The sequence below is a fragment of the Anser cygnoides genome, chromosome 8 (genome assembly GCF_040182565.1).
Source record: "Anser cygnoides isolate HZ-2024a breed goose chromosome 8, Taihu_goose_T2T_genome, whole genome shotgun sequence".
Classification (NCBI taxonomy): domain Eukaryota; kingdom Metazoa; phylum Chordata; class Aves; order Anseriformes; family Anatidae; genus Anser; species Anser cygnoides.
The window spans coordinates 27015688-27039753 of NC_089880.1; the positions used below are offsets into that span (position 1 = coordinate 27015688).

Below are 24066 nucleotides of genomic sequence, written 5' to 3' on the forward strand. Positions count from 1 at the left end.
TACGGTACATGCACTTGTGGCTGTTTCAAAAAATAGCTTTCTTTCATTTGTCCTTCAGCATGGTTAAGATCTGAACGTTTCCTGGCTCAGCACCAGATACAAATAACTGCCTGTCCTCAGGAGTCTACAGAATATAGTTTCACATCCTAAAAAGGAAGCAGGGTAAGTAAAGTTATGCAGGATATGCTCTTTCTGGTCTGAATTAAGTGCCTCCGAGACCCATACTAGTGTGGTAGCGTGTTGCTTTACTAGTTATAATGAACTGAGAACTTACAAAAAAGTGTATCTGGGGGACCTTTAGTTAACAGCTGCATCCCAAAGAGAAAACTCTTTAGTCCCATAAGTTTCTGGTGGTAGTTTCTTGCTTCATTCATCACATCTAATCTGTCATTCTGGTTTGTTTTGGTATCTGCTATTACTTTGGAATAGGAAGGCTACATGCGTTTTAGCAAATGATTTTTCTGTGATGGTATTTTGAGAGGCTGTATAACCCATTGTGGAGAAAATAGCATAGATTAGGTGAAAACAGCATAGATTAGATGAAAGTTTGGTTGTTTGCTGTTATTATCAAGAAAACGGGGCCCAATTCTGCTCATCAATATGTAAACAAAGAGACAGAACCTGCCCCAAAGAGCTTTCCATCTTTCTGACAGTTGGGAAGATAACCCAATCAAAGTTACAGAAAACTGTAAAGTCTGGAAAAAAATTAATTATGAATCAGTGTAGGAAGCCTAATGGCCTGAACTGAAGGGCAGGGGCTTACTTCTGCAGACTGCAACATCACCACTGACAGGTCTTTGACAGCCATCCTTAAGCAGAGTTGTCAAGAGTGATAAATGAGGACAGAAAACCCCATAAGAGAACGTGTAATTCCTGATATATCCCCAGAGCCTTGAATCCCAGTAACATGCAGACAAAATAATCACAGAAGGATGTGACCCTGTTTTTCTTTGTTCTGTAGAACAAACTGTGTTAGCAACTGGGGAGGGGCTGGGCATACCTATCCATATGTAAAGGTTCAGTTGTATTTTCCTTTGAATAGAAAAAAAAAGTACATTTTCCTTTGAACAGAAAATGGAAGATGAAAGAAGATGATTTCAAAATGTTTAAAGCAAAATATTTAAATCAATACTCAAGATACCAGCAACAGAGGTAACCAATACAAGAATAGTTCAGCCTCCCCCTCAAAATCCTGATGCTAATTTCTACGTTTTTTCAATCTGGTTTGGTCATTTACATTAAGCATCAAAATTAACTGACTGCAGTAGCTGTTGGAGACAAGTGCCTTTGTTTAATTTTTAAAACCAGTTCATGGGTTCATGAAAAATTAAACACAGCGAAAAAGAGGAAGCAAAAACCAGTTATTTTTCATGCAGAAGAAGACAATAAATTATTTTCTTACTCTTAAATTTCTTATGTATTTATAAACATTTTTTAAAATAGAAAACTGTGAAAACAGTGCTTAAAACCAAGAGGCACTGTATTAAACACATTTTTCTTACAGGCATAATGCAGAAGTTCTGGAAAACATTGCTGCCATAGCTTCAGATATCACCTGAACTGTCCCCAGTGCTACCGGCCACTCATCCCAAAAAGTAGGAATATGAAAATAGGTAGATACACCTCAGCCATTTCAAATTCAAGCATCTTACCATAAAGACACCGTTATCAGCACCCTGAAAACCTTCAGAAGAAGCTATTTTTATTACTGGCTTTGCCATGAAGCAATAGTTTCTAGCAGAGGGGCAAGGCAGATAGCTGAAAAAGGTGATACGTTTCATAAACTAAACCACAAGCAACACAAATCAGAGCCCATCTGGCAACTCCCAGTCATTATAAAACCACCGCCTGCATTTCATTCTCTATCAGCATCTCTGACCTAAGAAGCAGAAGCTCTTTGTAAATGTGACTGACTTCTATTATCCCCTCTGCACAGATGAAGAGGCCTGATGTTACCGAGCAAGTCGAGGCAGATCAAAAAGAAAAATCAGTTACCCAGGCTCCAGCTTGCAGCTTACATTGTTAATGATAGCTGGAATAAGTGTTGCTAATGCTGATTTCTCAAACAAATCAAGCTTCATTAGTCTAGACAGATAAAATTCGAAGCAGAGGGAGAGTTCCCATTCTTTTAAAGACAGGCAGCACTATTCAGCAAAAAACATGTGTGGAGCTTAATAGCTGTGCAGACCATAATAGCGTTCAAAAACAAACAAGTGAGAAAGAAGTCTTGGGAAAGCAAACACCAGTCTGACTGAAACAAAATCTCCCTTGCATTCCAGCCTAGCCTAGCTTCAGTGACTACTCTCTCTCTTTTTCTTTTCTTTTCTTTTTTTTTTTTTTTTAAGATCTGATATCCCAACACACAGTATTTGAAAATCAGTGTTTAGTGCAGCAACATTTCACACATCCAAAGGGGAATGGAGAAGGGCATCATAAGGGACTCAGTCCAATTTGTAATGAGATAAGCCTTTTCAGATAATTATTGGGCATAACCAAACATGTCACTATCTCACCAGCAAATAATTCAGATAAAATCCAGATTTAATCCAGATGAAAGAGTCATAGATCATTAGGTGAAACCACAGACTTCTATTAATTTTAACAAAGGAAATCTGTACAGCGTATATTATTTTGTAATGAGCCATGCAAAAAAAAACATACCTGGAGGAATGTGAGTGCTGCTCTCTGAAGTAAACATTCAGCATAGCAAATTTCTGCATGGATTTCCTCTAGTGTCACGTGGAGCAGGAGAAAACAAAAATCAGATGAAAAATAATTTAAAAATACTTAGACCATTAATAAAGGAATAAACTCACAAATCTCAAACTGAGAAAAACTTTTTCCAAACTGGCTGCAGTGTTTCAGTTCTAGACTATCAAAGGAACTCCAAACAATAATGATACACAGTTAGTGAAATTTTGCAGGAATGATGACTTCCAGGAATTCTTGGATCTAGAAACTTTCTAGGCATTTCCCCACTTCTTTCTAGGTATTTCCTTACACAGCAATTTTTGGAAATACTGAATCAGCAACCAATATAAAACAGTCAGAGATTTTGGACATGGTGACACATCAATTACTAAAACACTGATCTAGTGATGTTGTAAAGGACAAACCAGAAATTTTGTCAATGAGTCAGCAAACTGTTAAGAACATATTGTGTGAACAATTATATACAATTCCACTTCCAGAAAAAAAGAGGAAAATTAGAGATAATGTTACCTTCAGTGAAGTGTTCAAGGCTTTGTCTATGCACAAGGTTGTTGATGGAATCAGCTACTGTAGATTTCTTCCTAAATCTGCAGAAAAGTCAGTTTGGTCATTCTGAACATGAAGCAAGATGAGAACCCTATCTTTCAGCTGGCCATCCATATAGTCACCAACATACCTCTAGTATTCGCCAACCCTCTGTCATCTCACTACATATGCAAACCTGAGCATATTCCATGTAGAACTTTGTCAACATTACCCTCCTGAGATCTGTCTTTTATCCTTTGTGCATAGAAATCCATTTTGATGGTGGAAGGGGATGAGGAGGCTTTTTGATTCACTGTGTGTGTGCATGTGTGTACAGCAGTGGGAGCACTGCTGGCTAAAAGACAGATGGCTACAGCACAACCATCACCAAAGGGAAGAACTGTGCTGCATCTGTAAATGGTAAATAGCCTCCAGACACTGCAGAACCAGGGCAACAGATAGGACGAAAAAACTAATTGACAAGAAAAATCAGATACTGCAGTAAACGAAAGTTTTCAGGACAAGAACGCTGAAAACCTGAAGTGATGTAGCCTAACCTCATTATTGACCCTCCTTTGAGCAGGAGGCTGGACTAGATGACCTCTGGATGTCCCTGCCAACCTCTGTTTTCCTATAATTCCTATGAAATTACATCTCTTTTTCTAACTGCATGTCTTTCAAGACTTTTCCATGAAGGGACTATTTACTGACTGAATTGCCCCACACTTACTTTTGACAGGTGGCTTGAGCTTCTTTCATTGTGTTTCCTGCATTCATTATGTCCTGAGGATCAAATGTCATCATAGCTTGCATTTCCAGTATGGTGGCATAAGTCAGTGCATGATACATACTGTCTTTAGTTCTGCAAGAAAACACAAGATTCAAAGAACAGCTGTTTTGATTTTATAATTACTTTTAAAAAAAAATCCAACTCCAGAAAGAAATCAGTCTGATGGGAAAACTAGGTCCAAATGAACTAGAAATCAAACACAAAGGACACACAAACAGTCACTATAATCAAGAAATGCTAACAGATTCAGATTCGTGCAGGAAAACATGACTGCATCTCCAGTTTCAAAAACTGTGCTAAAATGTTCTAGTTCTGAGCTAAAGATAGGTATTTAACATACCTGAAGTACAGGAATTACCTGCATGGCTAACCATTCAGGGAAATCAAATCACTTTTTTTTTTTTAAATAGATTACCTAAATGAACTCTACAGCACGTGACACAAATCCAGACATCGTTCTTCTATTTTAGGACAGTTACTCAGGACAGACTCAAGGAGATATGTAACACAATACTATAACCCTGGCCAAAATAGCATCTTTTTTCAAACACATCTTTCTACCAGAAGCATTCCAGTCTAAACCAAACATTATAACTTTTTCCTCCTCTCCTCTTCTGCTAACCTTCCGCCCCATGCGTTCCTGCAGGACGTCAGATGATGCTTCTTTTACAGAAAGCGTAAAAACTTCTACAAGAATGCAAGGAAGACAAGTGAATTCCAACTGCAGCCATTGCCAGCACCTTTCCTCTGGTGGGAAGGCTTTACATATTGCATGCATTTACAGCATTTATGCAGTAGCCACATATGTTATAACCAGCTGCAAATGAATCAAAATATCTTCAGGCCTAGAGGTCCAATAAAGAAGACTAGGGAAACAGGCTGAAGAGAAAGCTCAGATGAATTCCTGCCACAGGAACTCTCTGTGGGCCTTGCTAATTCACCCATGACAAACTCCATGACTTAGACAAACACTGCTAAAGAGCTACATTTGTTATTTCCATTGTTTACACTTTTAGAATGGATCAGATAGTTCCCTATTGCAGGGAATATACACAAATACCTGCAATCGAACAGTACGCCTGTTCTCCATACATGCACTTCAGGTGTTTGTTTTTCAAACTGAACGACTTTGTTGTCTTTTTTTTTCCAAGCAGAAAGTGATGTGCCAGCAACATTCCCTTGAGGCCACGAGAGCTAACAGTAATCTGGGCTGATAGCCTGCTTGAGCAGGCAGATGGACAAGAAGACCTCCAGAGGTCCCTTCCCACCTTGGCCACTCTGTGATTGTGTGATCTTATTTTAAGGAGAAAAGCGAAACTCTGAAGACACCTCAGCTCTCCCACTTCCTCTCCCAGGAAGACATTTGCCTCCCCAGGTTTTGATACCTGGATTGTACTGAAAGATAATGTTATGGTAGCCTTAGACAACCCTGCATTGATCTGGACAGTGTCCCCAACAGTGATCTGGTAACTCACGGTGCTGGTCTGAATCCCTGCACTGATTCTATTGCCGGGTGGAGTGAAACACCCTAAAGTGTCCTCAGGAGTCCCTGATGTTTGGTTAATATTTTCCAGAGACAAAAAAATAACCTTTTCTATATCTAAAGTAACCCCCACTCAATGACATTACGCAATAAAATCACCAAAGAGAAATCCCAGTGATTATATGATCCTGACTTGCCTCGTTATATGTATGTTTTGAGATCTAGGGATTAAAATAATACCTGGTACCAGCACTGACAGCATTACACAGACACCTGGTGCTTCCCTCGCCACCCTCCATAACGATGCCGAAGGGTTATTTTTTCCAACACACATGGCACAGAGCAAGCGGGCTGTACTGAAGAAATGTGCAGTGCACATCTTTAAGCCACAGAGCAGTCAGTGTTTTGTGACTGTCCTTAATTCCTCGTTGCCCACACCATGTCCACAGGTAACAAGCTGCTCTAACCAACCTCTAAACCAATGTAGCAGAAAAGCCGTGTGGGGAAATCACCTACTGCTGTAAGTACTGTGAGCCCCTGGACTATACTGACAGCCATCTCGTTTCCAATGTGAAAAAAAGAACAAACTAATAATGGAGAAATTAGCTTAAAATCCAGCGGAGTCATGACAGCTCTGTCTTGGCCTCCTGGATCAAGATTCTTTCAGTAGACTGACAATGCAAAGCAGAAAAAAAAAACATATTATAATATGCCAACCTGATGAAGTGTTCCTGTTCACTTGATTAGTCATCAGCCTCAGTGGGCGCAAAGAAACACAATTCATCTCACCTTTATTAAAATAAAACCCTTTCCAAGTTTCATATTCAAAGCACAACAAAGGCACTAAAATAGACCTCTTCCAAAACTTTAGAAATTTGCTTTCAAAATCAAAGCAGATAAACATTAAATCCACTGTACTGAAAGGAAAATTTACACTTTCAAATAGACAATGGTGAAGAGGGATTTTTCTCTCCAACAATTTGCTTCTGATGCAAAATCACTCCTTCTCTAATCAATGGTTTCATCTATCTTGCTTATAGTATTTTACAGGAGATTAAAGTAGGTTAATGTTTCTCATTAGGCAATTGGTATTTATCAGCATCAAAACTTAGTATTTTTTTCTGCAGCTGGGAGATAGACAGCAATGCAACCATTTGTAAACAAATGTAGCAGTTATCTATGCTATTTATACTAAATGAATAACTGAAACTGCCAGTTATGTTTCATTTTAAGACCTGCATTTTATATGGATGGATTCAGAATGAAATATAACAGCCTTTTTTTTCCTCAAGACGTTGTTGGAGGACATAATCTTTATCCAAACACTTTCTAGAGCTTCAAGCTACCTCCACGTGCTTCCCCCTTACTCTTGTACTGCTCAGTACGACAGTCACACACCTTCTTGGCTAGTTCTCAAGGAACGCCCCGACACCTCACTGAACAGCATCATATTTGCTTTTGCTCGACAGAACAAGAACATTTCACCACACAATGAAGGCAGACATTAAAAGGTCCCCATTCAAACCTTAATAACCTTTAAAAACTTTTAAAAACTCAGAATACAAAAAATAACATTGAATATTGTAATTTGGATTAAAAAAATTCCAGTGATGGTAAGTAAGTATTACAGAACTCCGCTATGCCAAGAGCAGTTGTACAAGTAGCCAGCAAAGCAGTACCAGAACGTCTTCGTACCCACCTGACATATTCATACATCAAAGGACTGAACTTACCTTTCAGACGCAGTCACTCTGGAATTAACTTTCTACCGGCATCTCCAGGGGCTTTGGGGAGACTATTTCCAGGATAAAGTCAACTGCCCAGAATGAATCATTCTCATATTTATAATATTGCAAGCAGCAAGACAGATGTGTTGCAGCTTACCCAATGATCCAGATTGCTCTGCGTCATGAATTTATCTTTATTATTTACTATTCTCCCAAGCGATCTGACATCAGCGAACCATCAGGTGATTATGTCATGCTTTCCTTCAAGATGATTGTTAAAATATTAAACATTTGTTTCACAGAAGGGAAGGGGAAAATCTCACTGTAATCAACTCTTTCAGTGCTAATTATCTGCTTGCAATTACAAGAGAATGAAAACCTAGTCAGCTTTTAATTGATTTGCTGTATCTTGGGGTTGAGGAGGAACATGAGATTTGTCCCCACCCCAGTGACAAGTCAGTTTTAGTGTTACAGTTACCAGGGTGTATATTAAAAATAAACATTTTGTTTGGGAACTAAATTTAAGGAATTTCTTGGTGTTCTTAGTCTGAATATGAATATTCCATATAAGAGATTAAACTAATTAAGCCTACTGCACAAACCACAAGAGAACTGGAGCCCACTGTCAAGCAACCAGAGTTTTAATGATAAGAAAGAAAACTAACTCTAAAACTTACAAGGTAGCTGAGGAAACAAAATGTTACGTAACATGAAGCAAAAACACCAGATTAAAATTTTTATGAAACAAGTCCTCATCTTTATGGACCATATGTTTTTTTTATAAACAGGAAAAAGGAGCTTTATCTCAACACAAGTCTAGACAATATCCTTAGATATTTCTTTTTAAGCTGCTAAGAGAGATCTTCCGATTTTAATTCTCATCCATTGCCAAAATCTGTTCTCAGCTACACATGGTACAAATCAGTTGGAAATACATTTATTGTGGAAGCCAAATGTGAGTAATTTAGTGAATCTGCAGTAATGTAATACAGAGCAGAGTATGTCCTACAACATAAGTGGCAAAGCTGCAAAATTTAGGATAAGATATTCTTTACAAGCGTGTAAAAACTGAAAAGTATTTCTTTAAACAAAGATAGTATGTTTATGGACTGTGAAAACCAATTTCAAATCTCAGCATGCTAAAAGGCAGCACTGAGGAACTGATGACTCCCAAAGAAAATACTCAGTATTACCACATGTGCCCACTCCACAGCTCTTGTCATTCCCTGAAGAGATGGAGTGTGTTCATAATGGATATCATCTGTGGAGAAATTTAGCATCCTGTTTCTGCATTACGCTTGCAAAGATCATAAGCCTGTATTTCCCGGCTGCCAAAGGACAACAGGAATAAGGCCTCCTCGTAACAGGCTAACATGAAAAACCTGTTTCAAAATGGTTTTGCAATATGCAACACGCTCAGGTACAAAAACAGAATGGCAGCTCATGAAATGTATTCTGCAGGGCCTGACAAAAGCTGAATGGAAACCATATGCAATACAAGAAAAATGGATTTATAGGGTAAAAAAAACACCACAGCCACACTAGCTTTTGCAGTGTTTTGGGATCTCCAAGAGTATCTCCCTATTCTGTGCTAAGCACTGAGTAAGCATTTCCATATGAGCACAGGGGCTTTACCATCAGAACGACAACAATTATTCTTGCCATTTCAATGATATCTTCTGATGATACGTAAACACAAAACAACACTGCTGTGAATAAAACCAGTGTTAGTAATATGCCTGAGCCTACCATTTATTATGGATGTCTTTCGCACTGTGTACTGAAATGGGTAAGCTACAGATTCCGGTATCAAAGACTGAGGCCGACAGGCCAGCAAAGCAAGGCAGATTAACCCCTGATGCATTTCTAACACACGCTCCTGCCAGAGCAGTCACAACTTGGGGAGGACTTGTGAAGAGAAGGAGATGCAGAACACTGACAGCTACACTCGTGTATAACACGAGTGAGGCGAGTCAAAGGTAATTGGGTGGAAAGGAAGCTGATGCAACCTGACCGACCTGCTGCTCCTGCTGAGGACATCTGAGGCCTCGTCCTGGTCTGTAGCAAATGTAAAGGGTCATAATGCTTACTGAAAAGCGTTTGCATGTGCTTTCTCTGAACTTCTGCATGTGAGCACCCAGAGCTCTATTACATGACCCATTAGATCACTGGTAACCCCCAAACACTTCTGAAGTCATGCAGTCAAGGATAAAGGAAAAGACAAACCGAACTGGCAAAAGAGAGGACCTGCATCACCTGTGAATTTTACTTGTTTGATAATCCAGTGACCTGGAAGAACACACAATGTCCTGCTAGCTCAAAAATACATGGTGCAAACTGAGGGAAAAAAATGCAAATTAACCACAGACTTCAAGAATCCAACAGCACAGGTAACTTCAGGCCAGGGTATGAAAAAAAATCACAGAAACTGACGAGACAATTTTTAGAAGTTATTTTTTGACCTCACTGCTTGCAGCTGGGCAACATGTAATTAGGAAGCAGAATGCACGACCACAACACTGAACTGTAAAATAAGCTGTGAGAAAGTTCCTGCAAGCAGTTAGGTATTTGAAGATAAATAAATAATCCGGTCACAAAGTAAACCTACAAAGTTAAATTCAGACCTACAGTAACATATCCCAAGCCTGTTGACACACTGTCAGTTGCTGATTTAGGCACAAAACTACAAACTCTGGCTGTATGTGAGAAAATATGGGAACGGGGGGGTTGACAGAAGTCAGACTTAATTCTTTCCGGAGTTTAGAATCTCACATACTGTGCTACAGCTAAATGGTTACTTCTCTAGACAGCAATTCAGTACTTTTTGTAGTTACCTTTGATCAATCACGTTACTTACTCAACCACGTGTAAAGCATTTATTCTGTCTTGCCAAAAACTTAATATATTATTTACCATCCCCTTTCTGAACCAAAACCATACAGCCTTATCAATTATTGATAGAGAACTAGCCGTCTAGGCAATTCTTGTGAGATGGTGAAGCAAAGAAAAATAAAAAAAGGAAAACTGGTATAAGTAACCAACTTACTTTGCTTGTAATGAAGCCAAAGCATCTGAGAACTTGTTGCTAAGAAATAAATCCAGAGCTGCCATGCACTCATGCAATGCCGTGTTGAGGTCTGATGTTGGTGACCTGCCAGAAGAAGAGAGAATAAACTCAGCACATCTGTTCTCCTTCTACCAGCGCATTACTTCTATATCTCAACTTCCCATCCTCAGTGCTAGCCTTCCCATCGCCTTCCTAATTCTTGCAATTTTATGAGCTCATTTCGCATGAACACAGAAGCACTGGGTGACAACACACGCTTTGACTGGGTGTAAGGCTCACAGAGACGAGAGGTTAGTTACTTTGACTGACGCTTTCTTAAGGATGAGATGTTTCCAAGCTGCATCAAATTATTATATTGCCTGCTGCTGGAACAGCTGCTTTAGTTCAGCTCACGTTCAGCTTGGTTCCTGCCCCATAGACTGCTACAGACTCACAGGTTGGCTAAAATTTCACATTGTGCATGCTCCCGGGAACGTCACTGTCCTTACAAAGTGATGCTGCACTCAAACAAAAAACTGCTGCTGCATCTAAGAATTCGGAAGATTATCTTTGTGGCTTAGTCTGACCGTACTTTTCTCCTTCACAGCATTCAGATGTCAGCCTGACCTTTCACGGGGGTTCTCAGCTGATCTTTGGGTTACTGGCAATGGGATAAGACAGGCCAGCTGAAAAAAATTGGCCCAACTTCCTCACCATCAGAACTGCTGGACAAAAAACCACAGAAAAAAACAAATTAGACCTTGCACTAACAAAGTTAAAGTAACCTGGTCAGTGTCAGGACAGCTGAAACATCTGCATCTAATGATCAAAGAGCTATATTGCATTAATATGTCATATCCAAGTCTGTACACAAAATTACCCCAACAAAATTAAAAAAAAAAAATCCTCATTGGGTTTCTGACTCCACCAGCTCTGATTGGAACTGTCTTGTGACCTGAAAACTACGTTACTTTATTGAAAAATGGCAAAACAGACAGCCTGCTGAAAGGAACACCAGAAACCAAAATCCTGGTATCCTCTTAAGGAAAAAAAGATAGGGGAGCACAGAACAAACAGATAGCATCAGTAATAACCGCTTCAGCTGCGTTTCAGTTTTGACTTTATGAATAACGACTGCAAAGAAGAAAGGGCAAAATTATACACAGGAAAATCAGGATTATAAATTTGAGCGGAACATCACACGACGCCGTTCACAGTGGCTGCTGTCTTCACACTTGAGATATGCTGCAAATCGACCTGCACCCAGGAGACTCCCCAAGTGCTTTGCAAACATTGATTAACCAAGTCTTGGCATCCGCCTCGCGCAAAATGCAATATCACGTCTGCCTATCTTCTGGAAGCTATTCTGAGCCTCGCTTACCGTAATAACTAAAACTTTGCCAATTATTGCTTGCGTGTATTGCAGTTTTTGCATGCCTTTTTAAACCTGTGGCCCTGAAACAAACAGCGTATTTAGAAGTGCATAACATGTAATTTCTTCTGCTTTAAAATATTTAGACTAGCAATATTTTTATCTGTTTTTGTTTTGATGTGTTTGCCTCCAGCAGGGAATTACAAATCAAACCCCACTCAATACAAACAAACCTTTTCACGGTACTCCTTTTAAAACAGAAAGATGATTAAAACAAAAACCAAAAAACCACAACACGCTGTGGAAGCTCAAAGCACAAACAAGATGCACTGATTACTTGGCATCTTTGCAGTATAAGAATTATTAGCACAGTGCCACCCCCAGCAGCATCAAAACCCAAGTTGTGCACCTCCCCGGTGCTCCAGGGAAAGCAGACATTTGATGTAGCTCCCAGGTAAAGGGCTCCCGACCTGGACTAGGGCACACACCTCCCATCAGTGCTACAACTGATCGCTTATAGCTGTAAAGAGGGAAAAAAAAGACAGACTTCCAACTCGAAAACGCCGAGCCTTTTAGCAAAGTGATTAGTCATGCTTCAGCGAGCGGGCTGCGGATCCTCTCCTGCTTTCCACTGTAAGACCAGAACCACCCCTACCCCAGAGGGGAAGCCGGGAGCCCGGCCACCTACCTTTCCATCAGCCCTCCGGTGTGCTCTGACATCCTCACCCGCACTGCGCCCGCGGGGCGGCCGGGCAGCAGCACCCAGCAGCGGCAGGCACCGGGCGCTGCTCCGCGCGCGCAGGGCAGGGCAGGGCGCCGAGCATCTCGCTGCTCCCCGCGCGGAAGCCACCCTGCCCCACGCGAGGGGCAGGCACCGCCGGGCACCGCTGCTCTGGAAGGTGCTGGTAGCTGCCAGCCTTCGCTGTGGTCTGCAGAGCTGTCTGAAACGAGCGGCTGCAGCGGCTGCCTGTCACTCAACGCGAGCGAGGCAGAAGTCGAGCATCCCTGTAATCAGGGATCCAAATCAATGACAATTACTGCACGCAGCAGAGGACCACGCCGGAAGCCTGTGAGCCAGGAGGGAGAGTCAAATGAGGCCGGGCGAAACGCAGGAGAACTGAGGCATGGATTGCTGCGAACGCAAGGAGCAGACAGGTGAGAGAGACAAGAAAGTGCTTCTTCCCGGCAAGGAGTCTCCACAAAACGGGCTTGAGTCCACAGCCAAACCGCGGGCTGCTGGGGGCTCCCAGAGCTTTGGGAGGCACGGAGGTTTTCATGGAATCACAGAGTGGTTTGGGTTGGAAGGGACCTTAAAGATCACCTAGTTCCAACCCCCGGCCATGGGCAGGGATGCCTTCCAGCAGCCCAGGTTGCCCAAAGCCCCATCCAGCCTGGCCTTGAACACCTCCAAGGGATGGGGCATCCACGGCTTCTCTGGGCAGCCTGTGCCAGGGCCTCACCACCCTCTGAGTAAAGAATTTCCTCCTTATAGCTAATCTAAACCTACCCTTTCTTAGTTTAAAGCCATTCCTCCTTGTCCTAACACTACACCCCCTGACAGAGTCCCTCCCCAGCTTTCCTGCAGCCCCCTTTAGGTACTGGCAGGCCACTGTGACATCTCCCGAGAGCCTGCTCCCTCAGCCTGTGTTCATAGCAGAGGTGCTCCAGGCCCTTGATCACCCTTACGGCCTCCTGTGGACTTGCTCTAATACGTCCATGTCCTTCTGGTGCTGGGGGCCCAGAGCTGAACGCAGGCTCCACGTGGGGTCTCACGAGAGCACAGCAGAGGGGCACAATCCCCTCCCTCACCCTGCTGCCCACGCTGCTTTTAATGCAATACGTTTTTTTACACAGTCTTTGTAAAATTCTCTCTTTAGAGTCATGCAAAATGGGTTGGCATAAACAATTGAATCGGTGGAGTGAGCTCATCTGGCTGATTTTGTCCAAAATAAAGCAGTGTATGCTCCCCAGCTGCTTTGCTGGCACATCGGCAGCGCTGGTCCTGGACCCGAGGGCAGCAGCTGCAATCGGCAGCAGCGCCGAGCTCGCTCGCCAAGACAGCTGGACTGGACAAGTTGTTCAGTTATGATCTAATTTATCTAAGTTAGTTTCTCCAAGAGCATATAATCTAATGTTAAAAATTATATGTCCTCCCTCCTGTACACGGTCCTATTTGTTAGATTACACGCAGCAATACTGAAGATGTCAGCTGCTGAAGGAAGACCCAAAAAACGATAAACAAGCAGATGATAGTTTCAGGAAGGTACTCTGAGACATTAACACACCTGATTAAATCTCTTGCTGTTTTATGACATCCTGTACAGGAAAAGCCTGTGCTGCATTTGGTATAAAAACTATCCTAATAGAGCCACAGGCTGCCCCTTTAATGGCTCCTTACAAGTCTGTAACAGCAGCACATACCTGGGCTACAGCCGGAGATAAAAGACATCGCTGCTTTTTTCCCCACTTGGGAATAACTACTAATTACCACTCACAATTAACCAAGGTGCTTCTATGCCATGATCCTGAGCTACTCTAGGAGGACTGTTCATCATTTTCACTAGCTGTTGATCCACTGTCTAGCTGATGTTGTATGGCCAAAATTGTCCTTTAGAGCTTTGTATGGTGAGGGCTCTGCCTGTCCCTGCCAAGGTCTTCAGGACTTGAGCTGGCTGGTTTTCCTCTGAGCATCACTTGTCTGGTAACAATTACAGACCTTCAGCGTGCAACTCTTCCGCCACACATATCCATGTTTTCTTTAAACTAAAGGAAACAAACCGAAGAAATTAAGATCAGGAACATCTCCACGTTTAGGCTCTTTTCTCCTTGGTTTTAAAAGCTTCTTTCCATTTCCTGATTTTTTGGCTGCAGGTCTTGTAAGGACAATCATATGGTTCTCATTGTGGCCTGACTATTTGTGAAATCATCGTTCTCTGCCCTAGGGACCACAGCTGGGGTGCTTCACGAATCACAATTCCAGTATATCCCGTGGCTTAATGTAAGACCTGGTCCCACTGCACTGCATCCCCACCGCCTCTACTCAGAAGCACAATTACTCAGGACATCTTAGGCAACGCTCTTTTTGCTTAAACATCAAATCCTTCTGACACTAACAGCAACACTGAATGAAATATATAAGCAAACTAAGCAAAATTAAATCCCTGAATCTTAATGAAAAGTAAAGCGTTCTCCAAAGTACAAGAACCAGGATGTTTTGCATAGACAAAACAAGAGAGGGGGAGATTTTTTGGAGCATGGGGGTTATGGTGTTTCTGCACAGGTTTTATTTTACTGTGTGTGATGTTCACTCATTTCTTACTGTAGGTTTTCAGCACATATGCTGATATGACTTGTCGTTGGCTTTATGGATTTCTTTAATAAAAAGAATCTTGAAACTCGTGTTCTACAAAACGCTGAACTACTGACCCATCTGAACTCAGTATTTATCCGACCTTTGGAATTAAAAAAAAAAAAAGTTAAGTCTGAGGTTTGTGCCTACAAACCTTTATAATAATGCTTTTGATAATAATTCAAGAGCTCCTTCAATATTGCGAAACGCCGAAAGCAAGTTAAATCAATCATACCCAAAAACACGGGCACATTTCTCTGCCAAATCTACATTATCTGTGCACGTCAGTTTAGGTTATGTGCATGGATGCCTTAATTTGGAGGGGGAGAATAAGAAATAGAGTTGAGCACAACTGAACTGCCCGGTCCTTGATGGAAACCACCCCAGAGAGGACCAAGTGCCAGCGACTCGGTAGCCACCTCTTCTCCCCACGACCAGGAGACTCTGACCCAGGGAGCAGTGGAAGTGCCCCCTTTTTTCACAAACAAATGAAGTCACTAACACAAAAAACAAGTGAGAGGCAAGATCAGACAAAAGCATACGAGGGAAAGATTATCTTCCAGTTCCAAAGGAACGTCAGAGCAAAACCTCTGTAATCATACTGGGGACCTTCTGTCGCAGGTCTGGCACAGCATTAGCACAATTGTGCTCAGTAACTGAGCACCGCCTTAATCTCAGCCGGAAACATCAGCAGGGCGACTCCAGCAAACACCAGCCTGGGTTCTGCCTTGACTGCTGCGGTAACTCCGCCGGTGCAGCACAGCTGCCTTCTGCTGCTGCTCTTCCACCAAAGTATTTCTGCAGCCAGCAGGGACTGCTCGGCACACGGCCTTGCTGCGCCGAAGGCAAGGAGCACGTCGCCGTTCATCTGAAGGGCTACAGATTCAGCTCACAAGTTTGTTCAAGCAACTGTGATGTATGTGCTCGGATCTGATTTAAGACACCTCCAACACAAGAACACAGCTTGGCTTACTGACACGCCGGGTACCCTTCCACTGCACGCCTTCAGAAACACCACCGCTGACTGTAGGATTACTGCCACGACACCACTTCCCATTGCTGGCGTGCTGGATAACCATAAAGAAGCTAGGAGGTAATAGAGGACACTTGGGGTCGCTTTCTCTTGCCTGTCCGCGCTTGCCTCGTCTTTTCTAAATGGATGACTTCTTCAAGCAGCACTGTGTGACAAATGCTTTGAGACTGAAAAAACCTCTCCATGCAAAGAAAACAAAAAGCACATCACTCGGGAAGAATCCTTTTTCTGTTTTGCAAACAGCTCCAAAACCACACGAGATCAGAAACAATCTGCTCCATTACCATGAAAAGAAGAACCAGTATGCAGGTCTGGTTAATAATTTGTTAGCATTCAGTTTTCAGACAATGCACAAACTTTTTCATAATTTGAAAGCAAATAAGTTTATGCAAGAAAATTAATTCTACCATACCCCTTCCTGATCTGTGTGCCAAGCGAGAAATACCTCAGCGTTCATCTTTGTGCTCCTGAACACATTTCTGGCCTGTGACTAACACTCCCGGGTGCTGCAGAAATGTCACTGCTTCTACCAACAGCACAGCGATTGGAAAGGTTTGAATATTCATGTTCTCCAAATATTTTGTATGGAAACACAAACACAATGCAATTCTGCAATTCGAGAGACCTTAGTCAGTACTCCAAGCTGCGCACGGACCATGACACAGTTCTTTTCCGAGGCTAACTCAGCTCTGAAAGCGCCAGGCTGCTGGTGCCTCAGCAACATTGGAAGCCTTCTGTTAAAAATACACTTGTGCTTTTGGCTCTCACGTTTCAGAAAAAGCTCACGGAACAATGGGATGTGGCAAAGCAGTCCCGGGAGAGGAACAAAGTCCAGCAGATCGGCAGACTTCTGTTGTGCCCTCGGTCCCACCACTGTTTAACTTGCACCGAGCAGGATCTAGGTTGCATTACGTTGACAGTTCTCATCCTGTATTTGAACAGGCAAATAATGCAGTAAATTCATTTAGATAGATTTGTTCAGACAAATGAAAAGTATTGGTGTCACTTTTGCGGCTCCCCTTCCGTGAGCAGGAGTGTTTTACTGCCACAGCTGCTTACGGAGGGCTAAAGGCAGCGCTGGGGGAGATGAGTCCCAGTTAGTCGAACTGCCTGCACCAAACACAACGAGAAAAAATTAAGATCATCAACCCAGCCTCCTAAAGCTGCACTAACCGGCTGGAATGCACAAAGAAAAATCGGCTCACACAGGGTCAACATTAAAAGAAAACAAATACATGCAGCATTACAGGAATTTACAGGAACACTGCAACTAAGAGTGAATTTTCACCTGTAAATCAGTCTGTGTTAATGCTTAACAACTTTTACCAGCTCCTTTTTATCAATTCAAATACTCTACAATTGTTGACACTTTGAAGCACAAATGCAATTCACATTATGGCTTTTTTTTTTCCAAGTGTTTTAAGGTATTTCGACAACCTTATAATACCCATTTACTTATTTCCCCAAATCCTCTAATGTCTCAGTTTTACTGGCTGTGGTCACCCTACACCTCTGATGTACTTATTCTGAATTTTTAAAGGCCCAATCCTGTTCATATCAAAACTGATGAGAATTCAACAAGAGCTGCACTAGACCCCTGTCTTGCAATAGTGTTGAGCACATCCAGGTACACACCGCACACACACACACAAAAAAGCTTTTGTAAAATGCAAGTTCACATCTGCCACGTACATCATAAGAAGCCAGGAAATATCCATTAATTTCGGTTTTTGCAGTGCAAGATCAGGCTAGATGTTACTGGTTACAGGTCTGTGATGTTACTGACATAAGATCCAGCAGAAAGTGAGGGAGCGATATTGGAGAATATTCACTTTTGGTTGAATTCTCCACTGCCTAACAATAACCAACTGAATAAAGAGTGATTGGTGGGTCCCAAAATAGTTACCCATACATCCTATTTTAGCATTTTGCAAAGTCTGGTTTGTACTTTTTCATGTTGGCTTACGCTCCAGCTCTTTCAGACTTCAATGAGATGAAATATATGGAAGGGATAAAATACACATTTTGGCCCAAAACGCATTCTTCCGGCAGTATTTATTCTGAGCTGCAATGTTTTGTTTGTTTTGTGTTAAAAATATGCAAATCTTTTTCAAAATGAACTACCCAGTCATGTTTTATTGCAACTTAAAAAAGAAACCATGTTTTTGTTCCAATTCCATTGCTGAACTGCTTTATGCTCTCATCAAAATTATGTATAGGAATGACACAAAAAAAAATTCGGACAAATAGGGGATTTTTGCTTAGCCTTTCATCATTGCTTTACATGAAATTTCAGGGCATATTTCCCTGAAAGCTTCCAATAAACTGACTTTGTGTTTGAGAAGTTATCTGCAAAGCATACTTCATGGTACCTTGGCCAATAACAATGCCACATTCTCTCCAATTAAATAAAAATTCAAGCACAGTACTTCAATACAACCCTTTTATAATTCTCTTGAACCTGAGAATTGAATCAATACCCAAGAACAGAAAAAAAAAGCACTAGTAGCAAGTTTTCTTGGCACTCAGTGCTTCTAAAGCCATTTTGAACATTATTCTTAGGCACAACTGCCTCAAGAGGCAGACAGTTATTATTCTCCCCATTTCACAGAGTGCAGAAACAACTGAGAAAGTTACACGAGGATTGAAAAAATAAAAAGCAGGGATGATTTGGGACTCGGAATCAGAGCAGTCTGGGAACTTTCTGGCATTTTTTCCATTTCTGACAGGAAACAGACACTGGTCAAAATAAAAAAAAAAATTGACACAGATGTAGTGAGAAGATTTCACCAATTCAGGAAAACAATTTTATTCAGAGCCAAAGAGAAAGAAAGTAAAAAGCATGTGCAAGGTCTGTAGCGTGTTCTGATTTAAATTCAAGATTTAAGCCATTAAGCCAGGTATATCTGAATGGCCACCCTGAAATTCAGATTATCTTTTCACTATTGCTTGTCCACAAAAGACAACCGAAATCTTGCTTATTATCAAAGTGAAGACAAAAGCTGAAAATTTGCCAAATGGGAGGTCATTTTCTATCACCTCTATAAAAAAAAAAAGGCATTTTGTTTTAAGTTCCAAGCAGTCTACTAGACCATCACGTCCTCCAAACATGACCTAATAATTTCACTCTGTTCCCAAAACATGTCCAAAACCTAAGAAACCACAAGCTCAGCCCTACAAAAGTATTTTCTAGGATCTTCAGAGTGGTTTTAAAGGAGCAGTTTTGAGTAAAATGGGAAGTATAATATGAAAATAGCAATATGTTTTTCCAATAATTAGCAAATGCCTGAAACGTAATACAACTTGTTTTCAGCACTTTGTAGTACAGTAACTGAAACATCTGAAGTACTCGACATCCCAGTGCAATTCCAGGCTGGAACACGACAGCTGATTCCAGTAGATGGAGCTACAGAAAGGAGATGAGGACCCAGCACCAAGTTCTCCACAGCTTCACCAGCACAGACTGACTTTTGGGACAACCTGCCCAAACCAACACCACTCAACAAGCTGCTGCTGCTTCTGAGCACTTTTGCAAACATCCTTCTGCACGTTCAAAACATCCTGAAGTGCCATGAAGACAGGGTCGCAATCTCTCAGTCTTTGCTCCTGCTATTATCAGTACAAGCACAAGACCTGGAAGCCCAGCAGTCTTTCAACAATGTCATTTAATATCATCGCTGCAACCATATGTATGACCTAGCTTTCCTCACAGAGAATAAAAAAAAAATAAATATTGGTCCTTTAAAGAGTTGTTGAGATAGAACGTGACACCAATGCTGTAGAAAGCTTTTTATACATACACGTACAACTTTGGGTCAACAGCAGGTCCAAGACGGCCTGTGGCTTTTAATCCTACAGGAGTTTGCTGCTCTAAGGGCCAGCAGACCAGCTACCGCCACTCTCAGCAGTAATTCTGACTAACGTTAATACGGACGCCAACAAAAAACGAGCGCAACTGTATAGCTTATATAATCTAAAACGCAGGAAATGTTTTCTGCCACGGTTTCTGCAGACCAATTAAAGTCTCAGACTGATGCTGTTTGCAACATTAAAACACGAGGAAAGCACCCAGGAAGAGACAGAGCACAAGACCTCTTCGACACTTCTCCAAGAGCCACAAATGGACCCTCTACTGCCCTTCTGAGCAGAGAAAGGCTCTCCAAGAACCGCAGCCCTTCAAGTTTTACCCCATGCAGACCATAAAGCAGATCGTTTCAGAAATCATGTCAAACAGGGAAGCCATGAACAGGCCTTAATGCACCTGCCTGTAAAATTCAACGTGTCGTCGCCATCAAGGAAGAACGTTATTTGCACACTGATTCAGCCCGTGTAGGAACAACTCCCTCAAAGGCACACAATGGAAGTTTATGTGTTTTAGGGGCAGCGGGAGTGCACACGTGGAAGGGCCGAGGGAAGGGATCCACCTGCGGCTGGCTCCTGCAGGTTGGTGGCAGGGGGCTCTGTGGTGGCTCGGGGTGACTCGGTCCTCCGGGCTCTCCCACAGACTTCAGAGGCCGAAATCGCCCCGCTCTTGAGTAAGACGGCGAAGACAAAGTTAAATTTGCATGCAGCTACTGCAGGACTGCAAGCGCAGGTATGTAATTTGCTTAGACCTCCTACGCAGAAAAAAAAAAAAAAAAAGTACCTACAAGAGCAAGCCGCCTTCTGCCCCTTCGGTGGTCCCCTTCGAAGGGGGGCAGCAGCAGGGAGAACTTCATTCCCCAACCATGCCACAGCCCGTCCCGGCCGCCCCTTATCCCCCCCCCCTAAGCCGGCACGGGGCCGTCCCGAGCCCGCAGCGCCGCCCCCGGCCGCCCCCCGGCCCCCTCAGCGCCGCGGTGAAGGCGGCTCCCGCGCCCCGCCTCAGCCCCGCACCTGCCGCCCGCCGCGCGGGGCTCCATGGAGGCGGCGGCGGCCCCGGCTGCAGCCGCTATGGTAAGAGAGGGAGGCCGGAGCCGAGGGCGGCCGCTGCTGGTGCTGCTGCTCCCGCTGGTGCTGCTGCTCCCCGGCGCGGGCGGCCGCCGCAGGCAGCTGGCATGGTGTGGAGCGGCGGCGGGCGGGAGGCTCGGCGCATGTTCGGGCAGGGCCGGGCCGGGCCGGGCCCCGTCGCGGGGCCGCCCCCGCAGGTGAGCGGCTGAGGCAGCGCCCGCCCCGGGGAGGCGCCGTCCTCCCGCTGAGGGGCTGGGGGAGCCGAGGGAGGTCTCGGGAGGGTGCAGGAGTGAATGCGGGGCAGGGGGAGCTCTGAGTGCTGGGAAGGGGGAAGGTGGGCAGGTGAGCGAACGTGGCACCGGCCCCTTCCCCCCAAGGGCACGTTACCAGCTTTTCAATTCAGCTCTAAGTTATGAAGCATTTCCAAGCACAAACTGCTAAGAAATCATGCACTATTACTTAATACACTCTTGGCTAATTAAAAGATCGGTTTTAAGTTTGTTCTTGCATTATTGATTCCATGGTGTTAGCATTGGAGTCATTAATTCCTGTTGTGAAGAAACGGGAGCAAAATATAATCCGTATTTCCCGGAGTTTTGAATCAACCAACGTCGTGTTAGCGTGCACCCCTGGGAGCTCTCGTAAAGGTGTAGCCCTCCAGCCCCCAACACAAGGTGAGCAGGTTGTACAAAACGAGTAACACCCAGCAGTGCATACAGCTCAAATTTATCAGTTAATGAACAAGTTAAGAGTAATTTCAAGAACAAAGTGAAAAGAAAAAAAAAAAGACAACAAACTACAGGCCAGTATGGAATACTGACACAACTGTTACCATTAATTGCATATAGTATAATCAGCAATCACAGGGGTAACAGTCTGTGGAAGGAAATGAACAGGGGAAAGAAGGGAAAGGTGCATGCAGAAGAGGGAGTGGCAGGACAAACAGAAAGGACGTGGTTGACATAGTGAAACAATGGGCACATTAATAAGAACAGGGGGTGTATAAGGTTAAAAGGAAAAAGAGTTTGTTAGCTGAACACTGACAATGTGGTTCATGATGTGTGAAACACGAGGTAGGTGGCACCCCTGCCTCAAGCTCCATTGCACAGGGTACAGATTTTTGAGAGAAGAAAATTGAAGAGAATGCATTTGATCAATTTGAACATGATTCTTTAGTCTGAAGACAGGAGGGAAAAAAATAGACTTAGCTAAATCAATCACTTTAAACAAATGAGGGATGTTATAAGGAGTGGTGGTAAACACCTTCACAGCTATTTGGCACAGACGCATAAAACACATTTTTCAGCATAGGATACTTGTAACACACATAAAGTTTTTGGAATTGTGAAAATAGTACATTGCTGCTCACAGCTTTCCTATAGATGACAATTCCCTAGCAGTTCTGCACTGTGTAGATACAGCCCGTTTTCAATAGCTAGTTGCGTTTAACTAAAAACTTTTTTTTTTTTTTTTTAAATCAATAGTCACCCCAGCATGTAATTACATTTTTCCCCCAACTTTTAGGAATTCATTGTTGTAGGGACAAAGTTAAAAAAGCTAAAACAGTAAAACAAGGTTGCATCAATAAATTAACTGCAGTTCAAATGAGTTATTTTCCTGAGTGTATTGTTGTATGTTCACGAACAGACCAGTTATGCTTTTATTATCTGACACGAATATATTTTCACAAAAATGAAGAGCGTATTAAAGAAAAATAGAGATTTTTCATCTCCAACTCTAATATTCAGCACATATTTTACATACAATTTTCAGGCCTCTAACAAGTTATTTTTTCAGTAAATAAATACTAAATGTGGGCCTAAAAATGGGATTTCATACTGGAAATTTCTCAGAACAGTTTAGAACTCAGAGACGTGAATCTATCGTTCAGAAGAGCATTTAAGAACAAGGAGGTGTTGATAGAACTTCGGGTAGTTTTTCTTAACACTTACAAGATGGATTTTACCTAAAGATCCTTTGAACTTTTCAAAATTAGTTTACGAGTTACGTAAACCAGGTGTGGTCACATCTCAAGTGTGACTGCAGTCTGTGGAAAGTGATCCTAAAGACCTCTTGGCTTTAAGTAGTACATTTTTAATGACAAAGTTGCATATAAGAAGTTTTACGCTACAGTCTCAAAGGAATAAATACTGAGTCTGTCCATACAGGAAAATCAGTCTGAATAAGTGGATCAGAATTAATTCTTTTATTGACTTGGGCACTGTCAGATACAAAAGTGAGAAAGCTGACAGTATGTAAATGGCCTTACAAGGATCTCTTGCTGGCCAATGGCAGCTGGGACAGACCTCTGAAGTGAAGGTAAGAATTTCAACGTGAATCATCAGCGACCTAAATCCTCAAGCAAGAATATCTTGCTCAGAGAAGCATTTCTGCCGAATTCTTAATCTAATTCCACTTGTTTGTATAGTCCTGGAGTGCAACTGGCTGATATACTAACAGAGAAAATAAATGCCATCTCTCTTAACTGTAGAATACGCAGAAATAAAATAGGTTTATATTGTTTCTGCTCTGCACAAGAATGTCTTTCTTAATTCCAGCAGTTATATAAAACTATCAGACCCTTTGTCAATTAGAAAACAGGAAGGAGATTAAAATTAAAAAGTGGTTTGTCCAAAACCGTTCAATAATTCAGTGAGATAAGTAGAAACAACATCCTGACCTCTTAAATACACATCCAAACAATGCAGCATTTTCCCTATCAGCTCCTTGATCACCTTCTTTAAAAACTAATGCTTTTCATTTCCCATGTCAGGTCCTGCCAGTTCAATGTGTCTCATTTTTGCACAAGAGGATTTCTGTTCTGAGCAAGAAATGGCAATGCAGCTGTTATTGAAGGCCCATCGCTTGACAAATTCCTGACGGGAATGAATAACAGGGAAGATGGGAAGTTCCCATCTTTCTGGGATATAACAGATACAAGCCAAAATTCTTTGTGAGACTTCTCACAAAAATTCAGAATTAGCAATTCTCATGCTTAACTATTAATATATAAACACAAAAGTAGTGGTTTTTTTTTTCTTCGTCTGTCTCCCTGATTTTTCTGCACATATAATTCCTTACATTGTGCTGTCCTCTCTCC

The 24066-nt window shown here is 42.4% G+C and overlaps 1 protein-coding gene across 3 annotated transcripts in view; it reads right to left on the reverse strand.

Annotated features, from left to right (window-relative positions):
* Positions 1-21156, reverse strand: part of TTC39A (tetratricopeptide repeat domain 39A) — a 46208-nt gene extending 25052 nt beyond the window's left edge. The window contains exons 1-5 of one of the 3 annotated variants that reach the window (XM_048062070.2): positions 20913-21156; positions 10284-10388; positions 3968-4099; positions 3223-3299; positions 2662-2729 (exon numbers count right to left, since the gene is read on the reverse strand). In XM_048062070.2, coding sequence (XP_047918027.1) covers positions 2662-2729; positions 3223-3299; positions 3968-4099; positions 10284-10388; positions 20913-20938 — 408 coding nt within the window. In that variant the 5' untranslated portion in view covers positions 20939-21156. Of the gene's footprint in view, positions 1-2661; positions 2730-3222; positions 3300-3967; positions 4100-10283; positions 10389-12343; positions 12472-20686; positions 20710-20912 lie in introns of those variants that run through there. The other 2 variants (XM_013176322.3, XM_013176320.3) reach the window with 2 other exon arrangements.
* Between the last annotated feature and the right edge of the window lie 2910 nt (positions 21157-24066).